Source organism: Anabrus simplex, chromosome 2 (assembly GCF_040414725.1).
Source record: "Anabrus simplex isolate iqAnaSimp1 chromosome 2, ASM4041472v1, whole genome shotgun sequence".
NCBI classification, from domain to species: domain Eukaryota; kingdom Metazoa; phylum Arthropoda; class Insecta; order Orthoptera; family Tettigoniidae; genus Anabrus; species Anabrus simplex.
The window spans coordinates 286,187,890-286,203,960 of record NC_090266.1 but is presented as its reverse complement, the minus strand read 5'-3'; the positions used below and the strand labels follow the sequence as shown (position 1 = coordinate 286,203,960).

Genomic DNA, 16,071 nt, shown 5'->3' with positions numbered 1-16,071 from the left:
GAAACAGGTTGCTCCATTATTATGTTGTAGTCGTGCGCTTATCTATTTCACTGATAAACACGTCGTCTACCATCAAACGCTTCGTCGCTCTCAGCACACTACACCATCCGAGTCAAGCCGAGTTGAGGCGAAGCGTACCGATGCACAGTGCACAGAGCCTATGCACCTCGCTCTGCACGCGTGAGAGTTTGGGCGTTTGAGAGGCCCTGCGATAAATAGAATTTATTCATGTAACTATAATACCGTAGTCCTAGAAACTTCAAACGTTTGGACTGATATTTCTGACATATTTTCCAGGCAGTCAGTTCTATTGGCCGGAAAACATTAATTTAAATATAATCGTTACCAGCCTTTATTATCCCTGTTGTTTAGGGACTACTTTTGGGAGATTTGAGCCCGATTTATTGTTCATACAAGGATTTATATCCTGGACTGAGGCTATATCAGGATTCACTCACCCTTATGAGGTGAACTGAAAAGTGTTTCATATCAGAAGCAGTGGTTCTGGTCAAGAAAATGAATCAAAACCCTTGAGGGAGTCATTACGCTGACTGCGTGGCACTGATACAGCTGCAGATCATCTGGTTGGACAGGAATCGTCTTTGCAGGTCTAACTTATTAATGGGCTACATGTTTCATTGAATTTTGTTAGCTCAAAATGTGCCCTCAAAATCAGACATTAAACGTACCCTTAACTAAAAATTAGCAGAAGCATGTAAATAAACAATAAATGTAATAATGCTCAAGATTACCTGTAATGAATTATAAATTTGCACACAATACAGCAGCTTTTAAATCAATAGTGGGAGAAAACTTATAGCACCAGAAATGTTGCTAACCTGATCATAATTACAGTTATTGTCTTATGATTACATATTTGTATTGTGTTACAGTATAATACTTATGCAGTACCTCCAGGTGGTGGGACAACTTGGTCTAAGAGTTTCGGACTGGTTCTCTTCCATATCTTTTTGATCACAGCTCTTAGTTCTGCATTAGCATCATCAATATTTCCTTCTGTTTTGATTCTTAACGACGTTCTCACAACAGCAAACAAGGTAGCATTGAACAACACTGTGCCATCACTATTCAAAGGCATATTCATGGATACCAGGCGCTGTCAACAAGTAAAAGACGTAATTCAGTTCGATGAGATAGTACAACATAACATCTGGTAAAAGTGTAAGTGAATTGTAAGTTTATGAAGAAAAATACGAATTAATACATTCATAAATCAATAGATGCAAGTCTCCAATGTGGTTGTACTATTAACATTATGTGAAATGAATGACAAGTATATGATTTTAAATGTGTAGTATTCAATAAATACATATGAAATGAAAGAAAATAGCTAGTGAACATCCTTGCTCTGAGTAGGGCATTTTTATATTGAATAAAGCAATCAGGACTTGAACAACAAACAAAATAAGTTCACTATACTACAGAAAAAAACGTTTTACCGTATAAAAGATATAGGGATATTTCAAGTGAAACCTAGAAAGGGTTTGAAACACTTTTAGTAACTGACGGGACAGCCAGTAAGGGCATAATTTTGAAGTTTGTAGTAACAGCTTAAATCTGGTCTGTCTGTAATTAGAGAACAAATTTGAAGTACCATTCATGTTTACAACGTAGCGTGGTTCAATTATTGTTCAAAGAAAGTACTTTGATCGGGAATTCAGTCTCGAAGACTGCTTATGCTCCACGGCATCATACGTCAACACGTTGCCAACGCAACAATGGTCAGTGCGCGCTGCAATCCCTGGGGTGTTACGGATCACCGGTCTTAGAGACAATTCATGGTTTCGGTCTGTTGAAGAAGCCCTTAAGGGTATACGATGTGGAAGATTTTTTTCAATCAGGAACCAGCGTCCTTGATTGTGGAGGGTACAGAGAAACTTACTCAGCGTTGGGACAGGTGCATGACTACTACTACTATGCTGTCATTTTGGTATAGTGTATGCTACCCAATACATGTCGTCGCTGCGGGAGCATTGCGGCGTACCTCACAATGCTCTTCCTACCCATTATTTTCCATAAGACTGGTCGCGCTTCCCAGCCGCAAATGGATATGCAGCTCATTAGAACAATTTTCGTTGTGTTCATGTTTGAAAGCTGATGTGTAAAGGAAAATGAACCTTACCATGCCTCACTGTATGTTTGTATGGCGTATTTACGCACTCCTACAGTATAATATATTTAAGGTTCATTTTCCTTTACACGTTAGCATAGGAAATGAACACAACGAAAATTGTGGACTGTATGTCAATATGTGACTGGGAGATGTAACCGGTCTTAAGAAACATAATGGATTAGTACTGTCAGATATGGGGTACTGCTCGCGCAGTGAAGATATAGTGTAAGTTTCTTGACACCAGTCTATGTTTGAATTGAACAATTCTTATATATTGGTAAATGGTGGTGAAGACGTATGTTTTAAGTGGCAGAACAACACCAGTTATTCGTCCCATTATTATTGACTGACATATGTATACGGAAAATGAGTTACACACACGGCCTAATCTAAATAATTCTGTTCAGTCATAGTGGAATTTTTACCTCCTTCTCTCGTCAATTGTACGAGATGAAGTGTGAACAACAGTTCTGCCAAGGGCCTGTTATATATGTTCAAATATTTGATATCTATGAATGCAGTGCATTCCCTCTAGAAGTATCGTGTGAGGGAATATGAAGAATAGCTGCGAAACTAGAAACAATATTACCTGTTACTGATTACAGGGCAGGCAGTGTGTTTTGTTGTGCAGCCAATTCTATGGTCCACTTCGATCACATTATCAGAATCACTGACTGGTGATTTCTTCTGTTGATTAATTGATTGACTGCATGCGTCTTTGCTATCCCACATTGGTTTTTGCGTTTGGCGATATAAAACAGCTTAGCTATTTCATTTCTCGTGCTTATTTTAAAGGTTTCCTCAGTTAATACCGGTCATTCAAATAGCCACTTTTGGCCAGTCGTAACAGAACATCAGCTTTAGCTTAGGTAGGAGAAAGCTGTAAATGGAATAGAGTACGTAATATTCCCTTATATGAGTCGGAAGTAATATCTCAGGATAATTTTTTTGCTGTTTCTTGGTTCGTGTTCTGAATATGGTCAAGTCAAGCATTGCGAGCACAATACAGTAGAACTGAGCTGAGGAATGTGAGGGGGTGAACTATATTTCCGTTTGTGCCTGAAATATATTACTATTCCTATACAGATCGTTAATTTTTTATTGAGAGGAAATTCATTTTTACAGAATTACTACAAATTCCTCATCAAGTATTACGCTCTTCCACTAAACTACGATGTATCTTCAATGGTAAATTGCAATTACAATGATATTTTTGTAGAGATGATATTGGTTTTTGGGTTTATGTAGTGTCAAGGAAACAAGGTGAAACTCTTCACGATTCGCAGAGAATTCTGCTCCGCGTCTTCAGGAGAAAATCTCGACTGTCCGCGATGAAGACTTCTATTGTGATAAAATAAATTCTTCATTCATTTCATACAATGTTCTGGGGATATGTATGGAAATTTAGAGATAAAAGCTCTTCGGAAATGAATGGAAGTGGAAACTGTGGCATTCTGACGGATAATAACGTAGATACCGTACATTCGGACGTCAGTTGCCTTAAACTGAGGCAGGTAAATGCAGATATATTCCATGCAGTCCTTTTCCATAATACAGACAGTTTAATCATGCACGTGCTGGATAATGTTACCTTCTACAGTTTACTTATAATAAGGCAAAACACGATTCGTAAATCATCGTGTATAAGACACGAATAAACAATGGGGCACAATGGGGTCGATTTTTAATAAAAAATGTTGTTGGGAATAAATATCTTAATGTTGCTGGCACCTTATCTTCATCTGTATTTAGAGAAGTATAGTAACAGAAATATTTCTTAGAAGAGCTTTTAAACTATTATATTAATTTACTGGTTTTACATACTCACCTTACAGGCTACTCTGTGAGGACAGAGTTTTCCGAAACCCAAAGGAGGAGATATTTTTCGAAGTAAAGTGACGACGTCCAGATGCTTAATACGACCTTTAGCATCTGGATCATATTCACTCCACAGACGGATGAATTCATCTAAGTGATGTGGGCCCAAGATAGACCAGTCACGGGTCAAATAATCAAAATTGTCCATGATAACAGCAACAAATAAGTTTATAATCTGAAAACAGACAGGAAATTTAAAATGAAATCCTCTCTCAACTAATAAGTGCTTTATATTATAAATTATGGTTATTAATTTGTTATGTCCAACACATGGTCAAGAATTACGTTATTACTGTTCATTATCATTGCTAGCAGTAATTTCGACTATTGTTTACGTATGCTAGAGTGTGCATGGAAACGAAGTGTATTCCAACGCTCTTGTGTGAATGTTTGTATAACTGTAATAAGCCAAATTTTATCCATTGTAATACGTGCAGTTTTCATTCTGTTCTTCCATCTGCCACACTATCAAACAGGTCCTTAATTATTCTAGCGAAAGTTCTGTTCTTACCAGACCATATCAATTATTGTTGGTGTAGTAAAGAATTAAACTCGTAGCCTACGGATTAGTGTCATTTGCTATAGGCTAACCATTAGATTAAGGAAGTGATCATGATGATCCTCAGTGCAAAATGAGGCGTTTCAGAAATGTAATTTTCATTTATATTAGTCTATTCCTACTAATTTTGATTAGAAATGTCGGGAGTCTCAAAGGATACTATTGTCATAGTATACCATATATATGGATAAATTTCTCATACTAATATACACTGACTGACAGAGCAAATGCAACACCAAGAAGGAGTGGTCAGAACTTTATGCCAATTGCAGGGTAGACTGACGTCACTGAGGTATGCTCATGATGTGAAATGCGCCGCTGTGCTGCGCACGTAGCGAACGATAAATGGGACACGGCGTTGGCGAATGACCCACTTCGTACCGTGATTTCTCAGCCGACAGTCATTGTAGAACGTGTTGTCGTGTGCCACAGGACACGTGTATAGCTAAGAATGCCAGGCCGCCGTCAACGGAGGCATTTCCAGCAGACAGACGACTTTACGAGGGTTATGGTGATCGGGCTGAGAAGGCCAGGTTGGTCGCTTCGTCAAATCGCAGCCGATACCCATAGGGATGTGTCCACGGTGCAGCGCCTGTGGCGAAGATGGTTGGCGCAGGGACATTTGGCACGTGCGAGGGGTCCAGGCGCAGCCCGAGTGACGTCAGCACGCGAGGATCGGCGCATCCGCCGCCAAGCGGTGGCAGCCCCGCACGCCACGTCAACCGCCATTCTTCAGCATGTGCAAAACACCCTGGCTGTTCCAATATCGACCAGAACAATTTCCCGTCGATTGGTTGAAGGAGGCCTGCACTCCCGGCGTCCGCTCAGAAGACTACTATTGACTCCACAGCATAGACGTACACGCCTGGCATGGTGCCGGGCTAGAGCGACTTGTATGAGGGAATGGCGGAACGTCGTGTTCTCCGATGAGTCACGCTTCTGTTCTGTCAGTGATAGTCACCGCAGACGAGTGTGGCGTCGGCGTGGAGAAAGGTCAAATCCGGCAGTAACTGTGGAGCGCCCTACCGCTAGACAACGCGGCATCGTGGTTTGGGGCGCTATTGCGTATGATTCCACGTCACCTCTAGTGCGTATTCAAGGCACGTTAAATGCCCACCGCTACGTGCAGCATGTGCTGCGGCCGGTGGCACTCCCGTACCTTCAGGGGCTGCCCAATGCTCTGTTTCAGCAGGATAATGCCTGCCCACACACTGCTCGCATCTCCCAACAGGCTCTACGAGGTGTACAGATGCTTCCGTGGCCAGCGTACTCTCCGGATCTCTCACCAATCGAACACGTGTGGGATCTCATTGGACGCCGTTTGCAAACTCTGCCCCAGCCTCGTACGGACGACCAACTGTGGCAAATGCTTGACAGAGAATGGAGAACAATCCCTCAGGACACCATCCGCACTCTTATTGACTCTGTACCTCGACGTGTTTCTGCGTGCATCGCCGCTCGCGGTGGTCCTACATCCTACTGAGTCGATGCCGTGCGCATTGTGTAACCTGCATATCGGTTTGAAATAAACATCAATTATTCGTCCGTGCCGTCTCTGTTTTTTCCCCAACTTTCATCCCTTTCGAACCACTCCTTCTTGGTGATGCATTTGCTCTGTCAGTCAGTGTATAATGTTACTCATCAAATCAAAAGGAATATTTGGTGGATTAAGAAACAATACCGCCTAACTAGCATTGCTCTTCCTATCAATGATTTTCCTCGAATGGTCACGCCTCCCAGCCACATATGGGTATGTAGTCCATCCGAAGAATTTTCGTTGTATTTAATTTTCTATGTGCCGGGCTGAGTGGCTCAGACGGTTGTTGCGCTGGCCTTCTGACCCCAACTGCGCAGGTTCGATCCTGGCTCAGTCCGGTGGTATTTGAAGGTGCTCAAATACGTCAGCCTCGTGTCAGTAGACTTACTGGCACGTAAACGAACTCCTGCGGGACTAAATTCCAGCACCTCGGCGTCTCCGAAGACCGAAAAAGTAGTTAGTGGGACGTAAAGCAAATAGCATTATTATTATTAATTTCCTACACTTCTGTGTAAAGGGAAATCGACCTTAAATACCTTATACTCTAGGAATGTATAGGGGCTGCCTGGCCGAGCCGGTAAAGGCATGCTCGGTTCGCCCGGAAGGACGTGGGTTCGAATCCCCGTCAGGAAGTCGTAAAATTTAAGAAATGAGATTTCCACATCCGGAAGTGCATATGGCCTTGAGGTTCACTCAGCCTGCACCAAAAATTAGTACCAGGTTAATTCCTGGGGGCAAAGGCGGCCGGGCGTAGAGCTAACTACTCTACCCCATCAAGTGCCGAGGTTACGGATAGTGGAAGCCTTAACTTCCACCCCTCCAAGGGCCTTCATGGCCTGTACGGAGATGACTTTGCTTTCTAGGAATGTATGTTTGCATGACGTATTTACGCACTCCTGCACAATGATGTATATCAAGTTCATTTTCCTTTACACATAAGCATAGGGACATGAACACAACGACAATTGTTCTGATGGACGCATATCCATATGTGGCTGGAAGGCGTGACCAGTCTTAAGAAATATAATGGATAGGAAGAGCGTTGTCAGATTCGCAGTATTGTTTCTTAAGTGACGATTTATTTTTGGAGGTACATAGGCCTAATTGCTGAATATTACTATCAACGGGGGCACATTAAAATCAGAATACAAGAACAAAGGAAATTGCACTTTACTTCCATTGATACTCTGAGTATCGTCACTGCGTCAAAACGTCGTATTGCGCAATGCTTTTCCTATCCATTATTCTTAAGGCTAGTCACGCCTCGCAGCCACATATGGATAAGCAGTCCATCGGAACAGTTTTTACGTTGTGTTCATTTTCCTATGCTAATATGTAAAGAAGAATGAACCTTAAATGTATTTCACTGTAGGAGTACATAAATGGATGATGCAAACATACATTCCTACAGTACTGTACAGTAAGTTTCATTTTCCTCCCTCTCAAACAGCTGTAAATGCACAACAGGGACACGTAACTGTTTTTAAGGCATGTCTAAAGCTTAACTGGTACACATGTAAACAACATTCAACTCCCAAGCGCACAGAATACTGTATGGTTCGTGCCTAGACACTACTCAATGAAGGCCATTTGTAGGTCGACGTCCGTGAAACGTTTATCAGTTTAGCTACAATCCTCCAGCATGCAACTACTGTACCCACGCTCAACTGGACATCACTCCTTACGATATTACAGTCCTCTTTATCAAAAGTGTATACAGTACTAACGATAGTAAAGATGGAATGTCGAATGAAAACGCAGTGAATTATGAAAGCAATGGAGGCATTAAAACATTTATATTGTACTGTAAGATATAAGATGCTCCTAATATTATACACAGAATCAAGCTATTTATAATTAAATACCAAAATAAAAGCATGATGAATGGAATACCTAGTCAGATCACTCATCGAGTTCAAGCGCGCTCCCGCAGGGCGGCGCTGGTGGAGCCTAACACCGGCTGTTATAACGGAGGTTACGCTGATATGCAAATACCCAAATACATCACTCAATCGTTTAGACTTATGGATAATAATACTTTAATAGTTGTAATTAATATTCTCAGTCCTCTCGTAGAAATATCTTTGGACTTTAATGAGGGAAGATACCAGGTAAAATGGAACATCAGGAAAAGCGACAGCAATGTTATCCTTTAGCCTATATACTTTTAAAAAGACTTTGTAAATAGAGCTCATAACCATTACACATACACCACGTTGCAAATAGCAATGACACTTTTCTCAAATAATGTTAATGAAGAAAATTACTCACTAAACCTAGTTTGAGGCCCAATTTGATAGTTTGCAAATCGTCGGACTTGAAGATTTCTGCGGATTTTTGTCGCTCTGAAGAAGAATCTGCACCTTAAATAGTGGTAGACCAGTTTAGGAATAATATCAAAAGCGTGCTCTATACAACAGTCAGTTCCTTACGGCACAATCGAATCAAAACGCTCATAAAAAGTATTGCCCCACATCGACCTAGACGAGCTCAGTTTTTCATTAATTTTCCTTTCAGTGTGGAAAAGAATGTCACACAAATTGTCATATTTTGGGGATTGCCTAATAACATACCCGGCCACATGATAAACTAAACACTTTTCGATCGAAGGATCGGGAACGGGGATCAACTCCGCCACAGCACTTTCCCAGTCTTCAGTATTTAAACAGTATTGGATAACGATGTTTTTGTTTTATGGAAGTTTCTACTGACTTTTTACAGTCTCATCGCGCACTTTCACATTCCGGGCCAGCATTCGCATCTGGTTTACAAAGGACTTCAGCACTAATTCCCTTTTAGTCTCACATTTTCCTCCAGGTGATAGTGTCTGCTTTACAGGTACGTAGATACATTGTAGTAAATGCAGAAGAAGAAAATCTCTCATAGATGGAGGGTCATCCGAACTGAGTGAACGCATGATTCCAAAGTGTCGCTCCAAGGAACCTGAGTGAGTTTTCCTCTGAATACTTACCCATAACCTCTTTCCCAGGGCCACTCGGTCATCTCTAATGTAATATGAAGTGTTACCATTAACGATACCATCTTCCTAGGTGTGCAAAACATGTTATCTGTAGATTTTACAGCTTGAAATATTTGAGGACAGTTCTGTGGAATGATGAGTTTTTACAGAGAGCCTTGGAAGGTAAGAATACATTGACTACATCAGAAATATTTTTCAAGTCACTTGTAAATGACTCAGTGTCCTCACTGCTTACACATCCCGCCAATCCCATCCTTTGGCGACACTGTCGCTGAAAAGTTGGAATGCTAGCCTGGCATTTGTTCTTTGAAAGGAGGAAAGATCTAAATGAACTATTGTTAGATTGGGGCAAGTTCTAAGTCTTGCATACGCAGAGAGATCTTCTTCAAACAGTTCCCTATAAAATTCGAAATATATATTTTTGATATTGTAAGATAGTTCTCCTTTATCCTGGAAAAAGTTTCTTCTGCCATTCAATATATGCACAAAATCTCAGAAAGCCCAGATATTCCGTTATACACCTGCTGGATTCAGAATATAACATTGTGCTTTATCTTTCATCCCACTAATTCCTGAAGATTTCCAGTCTTTCTTATTTGACTTACTACCATCACACGGGAAACTTACCACTCTCGCACGAGCCTTTTCTAGCTGAAGTATAACCCGAATTAGAATTTTAGCAAGAATATCTCCTGGAGTAGCATTTCTGCTAACATAAATGGCGATAGTCTGCATCCAGTTCTGCAAAAGATGTACAGACATAAAAACTAGTGCATGATTTGCCATCTGATTTCTTTGACAATCTCGCGTTAGTTCATCTAGACCGAATGAGTCATTTACTTTCAGCGAAGAACCATTAAATTGAATGTAGTTTAACCTCGTCGAATATACGAGGGCGAATCAAAAAGGAAGTTACACTAGCTCGCCGCGAAAGCACGCTGTGTGTCGTGACCGTGACCAATGCGGAGCAAGCTACAGTAACTGCTGACACGTCCGAAAGGAAGGTCGGTGTGGTATCCTGTCGTGTTGTGTATGCTCAGCGGGCTAGGCTCAACGGCGCGTCAACTGGATGGTCACTCCAAATTGGAGGTGCGTGCAACGATCAGATTTCTATAGGCTAAACGGCTCAAGTACACGCACATTCATCGTGAAATCACTGCTGAATATGGTGAGCGTGCAAATTCTCGCCCAGGTATTGTAAAGTGGTGCAAACAATTTGACGCCGAACGCACGGATCTCACGGACGAATATCGCGAAGTGAGGCCCGCAACGTCCAGTACCGTTGCAAATGTTGACCGTGTGGATGGCATCATAAAAAAGAATAGGCGCATAACTCTGCAGGAAATTGCCAGCATGCTGAACATTTCGTACGTCAGTGTGTTCTCCATTGTTCACCAGCGCCTTGGATTTCGTAAACTGTGACAAACATGGGTCCCACGTCTGCTCACCGATGTTCACAAGGGATAATGTTTCCAATCGTCACTGGCATATTTGCAACGGTATTCTGTGGAGGGCAACGAGTTTCTGCGGCAAATCATCACAGGGGACGAAACGTGCGTCCACCACTTCACCCCCGAAACGAAGAGAACATCGATAGAATGGGTGCACACCACATCATCACCACGAAAGATGGCCGAGGTCCAACCTTAAGCAGGAAAGGTAACGGCGGCAGTACTCTTTGACAGGGAGGGTGTGGTGCACGTGGAATTTATGTTGAAAGGCACGAAAATCAACTCGGCTTCGTATTGTCAAGGTCGCGTAAGGCTATTAAAAAAAAGCGGCGGTGAACATTGAGCGCCGATATGAATTTGTTGCACGATAACGCAACTCCTCACACGGTCCGCCAAAAGCCCCACATAGCACTTACACAATGTGGATTTACACCATTAGGATATTAAGACCTTTGCAGAGTTTCCTCAAATGGCTTTGTGAGGGAAGAGGTAACAAATTATGCCGCAGACAGTGCCTATATCCTTTAGGTGATTTTGATCTAAGTAATAAACTCTCTAAAAGGAAGTCATTACTGTACCTCGTACCATTGGGAGATTTTACTTGGCATTTCTTTTACATAGTATGTATAATAATTTTCTGCTCTTTACTAAGAAACTTACAATCTGTAAATATACATTCCGCGTTCACCAAAGGCTATGCAGTTATGGGGAAACCACAAAAAACAATGGCAGTACCAAAATGAGGCGTACTAGGCAAGATGAGAAGTAAGGTAGTTTGCCATTGCTTTCCTCACAGGGCCAGACAGTGCAACTGTAGCACAACTAACCCTATGAGCAACACCTTTCATGACACTCAGACACACTAGTTGTACTCTGAATGTCATTAATCAGCACCACCCATACCCCAGCAGCTTTCATATTGCCACAGCCATGAATGAAACTGGGACTTCAGTGGAAGCTACGCTTTGCTCTGGCCTGTGCCAAGAGATGGATGAAGAATTACTGTATCCATCAAGAAATGGCAGCAGGCAGTTGAGCATGCATAGCGCATAATCTATATCTATCTATATATATAAAGTAGCTTGTCCAGACTGACTGACTGACTGACTGATTCATCATCGCCGAGCCAAAACTACCGGACATAACGAAATGAAATTTTGGGGATATATTCATATTAAGATGTAGGTGCTCGCTAAGAGAGGATTTTTGGATATTCCGTAGCTAAGGGGGTGAAAAGGGGGGTGAAATTTTAAAACGAGTGTGTCTATATCTCAAAACTTTAAAAGTTTACAGATGTGAAAATTGGTATTTAGAATCTTCTTTAAAAATAAGGAAACACGTATTTTTTGTTTTCAGACAATCCCAATAGGAGGGGTGAAAAAGGGTGAAAAAGGGGTTGAATGCCTTTAATCAGGATACGCTACTTATATCTCAGAAACTGAAGATATTACAGACCTCAAAATTGGTACTTTTGATCGCTGTGAAAAATAAAGAAACACGTATGTTTTTGTTTTTGGAAAATCCAATTAATGCGAGGGTGAAAAGGGGGGTGAATTTTTAAAATGAATGCATCTATATCTCAAAGGTTTTAAAGTTTAGAGATGTAAAAATTAGTATTTAGAATCTTCATTAAAAATAAAGGAACACGTATTTTTTTGTTTTCGGAAAATCCCAATAGGAGGGGTGATAAGGGGTGAAAAATGGGTTGAATGCCTTTAAAGAGAATACTTATATCTTAGAAACTGAATATATTACAGACCTGAAAATTGGTATTTGGGATCTACTTTAAAAATAAAGAAACAGGTATTTTTTCGTTTTGGGAAAATCCAAATATTGGGGGGTGAAAAGGGGGATCAAATTTTAAAATGAGTGTATCTATATCTCAAAACTTTTAAAGTTTATAGATGTAAAATTTGGTATTTAGAAATCTCCTTTAAAAATAAAGAAACACGTACTTTTTTGTTTTCTGAAAATCCTAATAGGAAGGGTGAAAAAGGGTGAAAAATAGGTTGAATGCCTTTAATGAGGCTACTAATATTTCAGAACCTGAAGATATTACAGACCTGAAAATTCGTATTTGGGATCTACTTTAAAAATAAAGAAACAGGTATTTGTTCGTTTTTTGAAAATCCAAATAATGGGGGGTGAAAAGGGGGGTGAATTTTTAAAATGAGTGTGTCCACATCTTAAAAGTTTAAACGTTTACAGATGTAAAAATTGGTGTTTAGAATCTCCCTTAAAAATAAAGGAACGCGTATTTCTTTGTTTTCTCTAAATCCCATTCGGAGGGGTGTAAAAGGGTGAATAATGGGTTGAATGCCTTTAATGAGGATACATATATCCCAGAAACTGAAGATATTACAGAACTGAAAATTTGTAAATGGGATCTCCTTTAAAAATATAGAAACACGTATATTTTTGCTTTTGGAAAATTCAATTAATGGCGGTTAAACAGGAGTGGCAATTTGGGGTGAATTTTTTGAAAGACTATATCTACAGAATATCTTAGAAGCGTAAAATGTTACAGACGTAAATAGTGGGTATTTGGAATCTCCTGTAAGTGTAAAGAAACATAGGTGGTTTGTCTTTGGAAACTCCACTTAAGGGGAACTAAAATGGGGTGAAATTTTAAAATGAGAATTTCTACAGTATATCTCAAAAAACTTAACATGTTACAGAAGTGAAAAATGGTCATTTTTTATCCTATTAAAAATAAAGAAAAGTGTATTTTTACTTTCGGAAATACAACTTCGGTAGTGGGGGGGGGGGTAAAAGTAACTGAAAATGGTGTTGAATTCTTTTAATTAGGCTACTGATATCTCAAAAATGAAAATGTTACACACGTGTAATTTTATTTTTGGAATCTGCTTTAAAAGTAGACAAACACGTATTCTCGGAAAATCCAATGAAGGGGATTTGGAGTGTTAAAGGATAGAAACAATTAATTGACTTAATTGTATGAGAATACATACATCTAATAAAAACTAAACTTGTTACAGACGTGAAAATTGGTATTTTGATCTCCTTTAAAAACAAAGAAAAGCGCGTTTTGGGGGGAAAATACCTTGGGGGGGGGGGAAGTGAAAAGGAGTTGAATTCCTTTCATGATGACACATAAATCAAAAAGTGAAGAGGTTAGAGTGGTGATAATTGGTATTTAGAAGATCCTTTACTATTAAAGGAACAAGTATTTTTTGGTTTTATATCACTTTGTGAGGGGGTGGGGGGGAGTGTGGAAGGAAGTTAAAAAAGTGAATTATTTTTAAGGGGATACTTATATCTCAAAACTGAAGGTAATAAACGTGAACATTGGTATTTGGAATCTCCTTTAAACATAAAGAAACTCGCCTTCTTTTAATTTTTTGGAGGGTGGGGGTAAATAAACTTAACGGTGGTGGGGTGTAAAAGGAGGTGAGACCAATTGATTTTACTGTTCTTAATGTACTTATAAGGAGCCTCCGTTGCTCAGTCGGCAGCGCGCCGGCCTCTCACAGCTGGGTTCCGTGTTTCAAATCCCGGTCACTCCATGTGACATTCGTGCTGGACAAAATGGAGGCGGGACAGATTTTTCTCCCGATACTCCGGCTTTCCCTGTCATCATTCATTCCAGCAACACTGTCCAATATTTCATTTCAATTGTCACTCATCGATCATTACCCCAGAGGGGAGCTTCGGCAGCCGACACAATTCCTATTGTCGCCGCTGGATGGGGCTTTATTCATTCCATCCCTGATCCTGTCGAATGATAGGAAACAGGCTGTAGACTTGCGATGTACTTATTCTGATCATAAACCGATCATTTTTAATCTTTCCTGGGTTCTTTTTCAACAGCCATATTTTCCTTCGGAGAACGCTCTTAGAATAGAGTAGATTCTCCTGGCATATAAATAAAAATTTAAACACATTTGAAATAAACGATAGGAATGAGATTGGCCGTCAAATTGTTCACCTCTATAATAAGGTCAATGATACACGGAGGTATGTCATTCGTATCGCCAGAAATTCCGCACACTTGCCTACGCGCAACAATGGTGCTGGTCACATTGTTAGCAATGACAATGGCAGCAGATGTATTTTACCGCCAAGTAGCGGTCTTGCATATTGCTGTGGGGTCCAGAACATATATAATAATAATAATAATAATAATAATAATAATAATAATAATAATAATAATAATAATAATAATAATAATGTTCTGGACCGTCGTCAAATGTGCGGACCGCGCTGGAAACGGGTCCTGGACGGGCAGGCCCTAATGACTAAGAATGCAGTCTGGTCGCGGGTTCAGTACCGCCAAGACACCCAAGACGACACCACGCCTGATCTGAAGGATTTGTTCCATATTGAAAATGCTTTTAGGAAAAGATGGCAAAGATTTAGGGACCCAAGTGACCGGGTGGTATACCTGGAACTAGCCCGGGAAGTACGAAATCGATTGCCGGAAGGAATGATTGAAAAGTGGGAGGAAACTTCCAGTAATCTATTAGAAAACGAGTCAGATCGAGAATTTTGGCTGATTCTCTCAGAAAAAGAGTCAGATCGCGAATTTCGGCGGATTATATATAAAACAATAAGCATTAAAATATAAATTTCAGTATAATACCGTAGCGAAGCACGGGTATCATGCTAGTATATAAAATAGCTTGTCCTGACTGACTGACTGACTGACTGACTGACTGACTGACTGACTGACTGACTGACGGATTCATCATCGCCGAGCCAAAACTACTGGACATAATGAAATGAAATTTTGGGGATACATTCATATTAAGATGTAGGTGCTCGCTAAGAGAGGATTTTTGGATATTCCGTCGCTAAGGGGGTGAAAAGGGGAGTGAAATTTTAAAATGAGTGCACCTATATCTCAAAACTTTAAAAGTTTACAAATGTAAAAATTGGTACTTAGAATCTTCTTTGAAAATAAGGAAACACGTATTTTTTTGTTTTCAGAAAATCCCAATAGGACGGGTGAAAAAGGGTGAAAAAAGGGTCGAATGCCTTTAATAAAGATACCGGTACTTATATCTCAGAAACTGAAGATATTACAGACCTGAAAATTGGTACTTTTGATCTCTTTTAAAAATAAAGAAACACGTATTTTTTGTTTTCGGAAAATCCCAAAAGAAGGGGTGGAAAGGGGTGAAAAACTGTTGAACGCTTTTAGTGAGGATACTTATATCTCAGAAACTGAAGATATTACAGACCTGAAAATTGGTGCTTTGGATATCCTTTTAAAATAAAGAAACACGTATTTTTTGTTTTTGGAAAATCCAATTAATCGGGGGGTGAAGAGGGGGTGAATTTTTAAAATGAGTGTACCTATATCTCCAAACTTTTAAAGTTTACAGATGTAAAATTTGGTATTTAGAATCATCATTAAAAATAAAGAAACAGGTATTTTTTCATAAAATCCCAATAGGACGGGTGAAAAAGTGTGAAAAATGGGGTTGAATGCCTTTAATCATGATACCGGTAATTATATCTCAGAAACTGTAGAAATTACAGACCTGAAAGTTGGTACTTTTGATCTCT

The 16,071-nt window shown here is 40.1% G+C and overlaps 1 protein-coding gene across 4 annotated transcripts in view; it reads right to left on the bottom strand.

The window, feature by feature from the left end:
- The window catches only part of Ca-alpha1D (Ca[2+]-channel protein alpha[[1]] subunit D), a 1,069,984-nt gene that overhangs the window by 45,432 nt on the left and 1,008,481 nt on the right, over window positions 1-16,071 (bottom strand). For all 4 annotated transcript variants that reach the window (XM_067140589.2, XM_067140588.2, XM_067140586.2 and 1 more), the window contains 2 exons: window positions 3,963-4,187; window positions 913-1,117 (listed from right to left, as the gene is read on the bottom strand). In XM_067140589.2, the coding sequence (XP_066996690.2) occupies window positions 913-1,117; window positions 3,963-4,187 (430 nt within the window). The remainder of the gene's footprint in view (window positions 1-912; window positions 1,118-3,962; window positions 4,188-16,071) is intronic.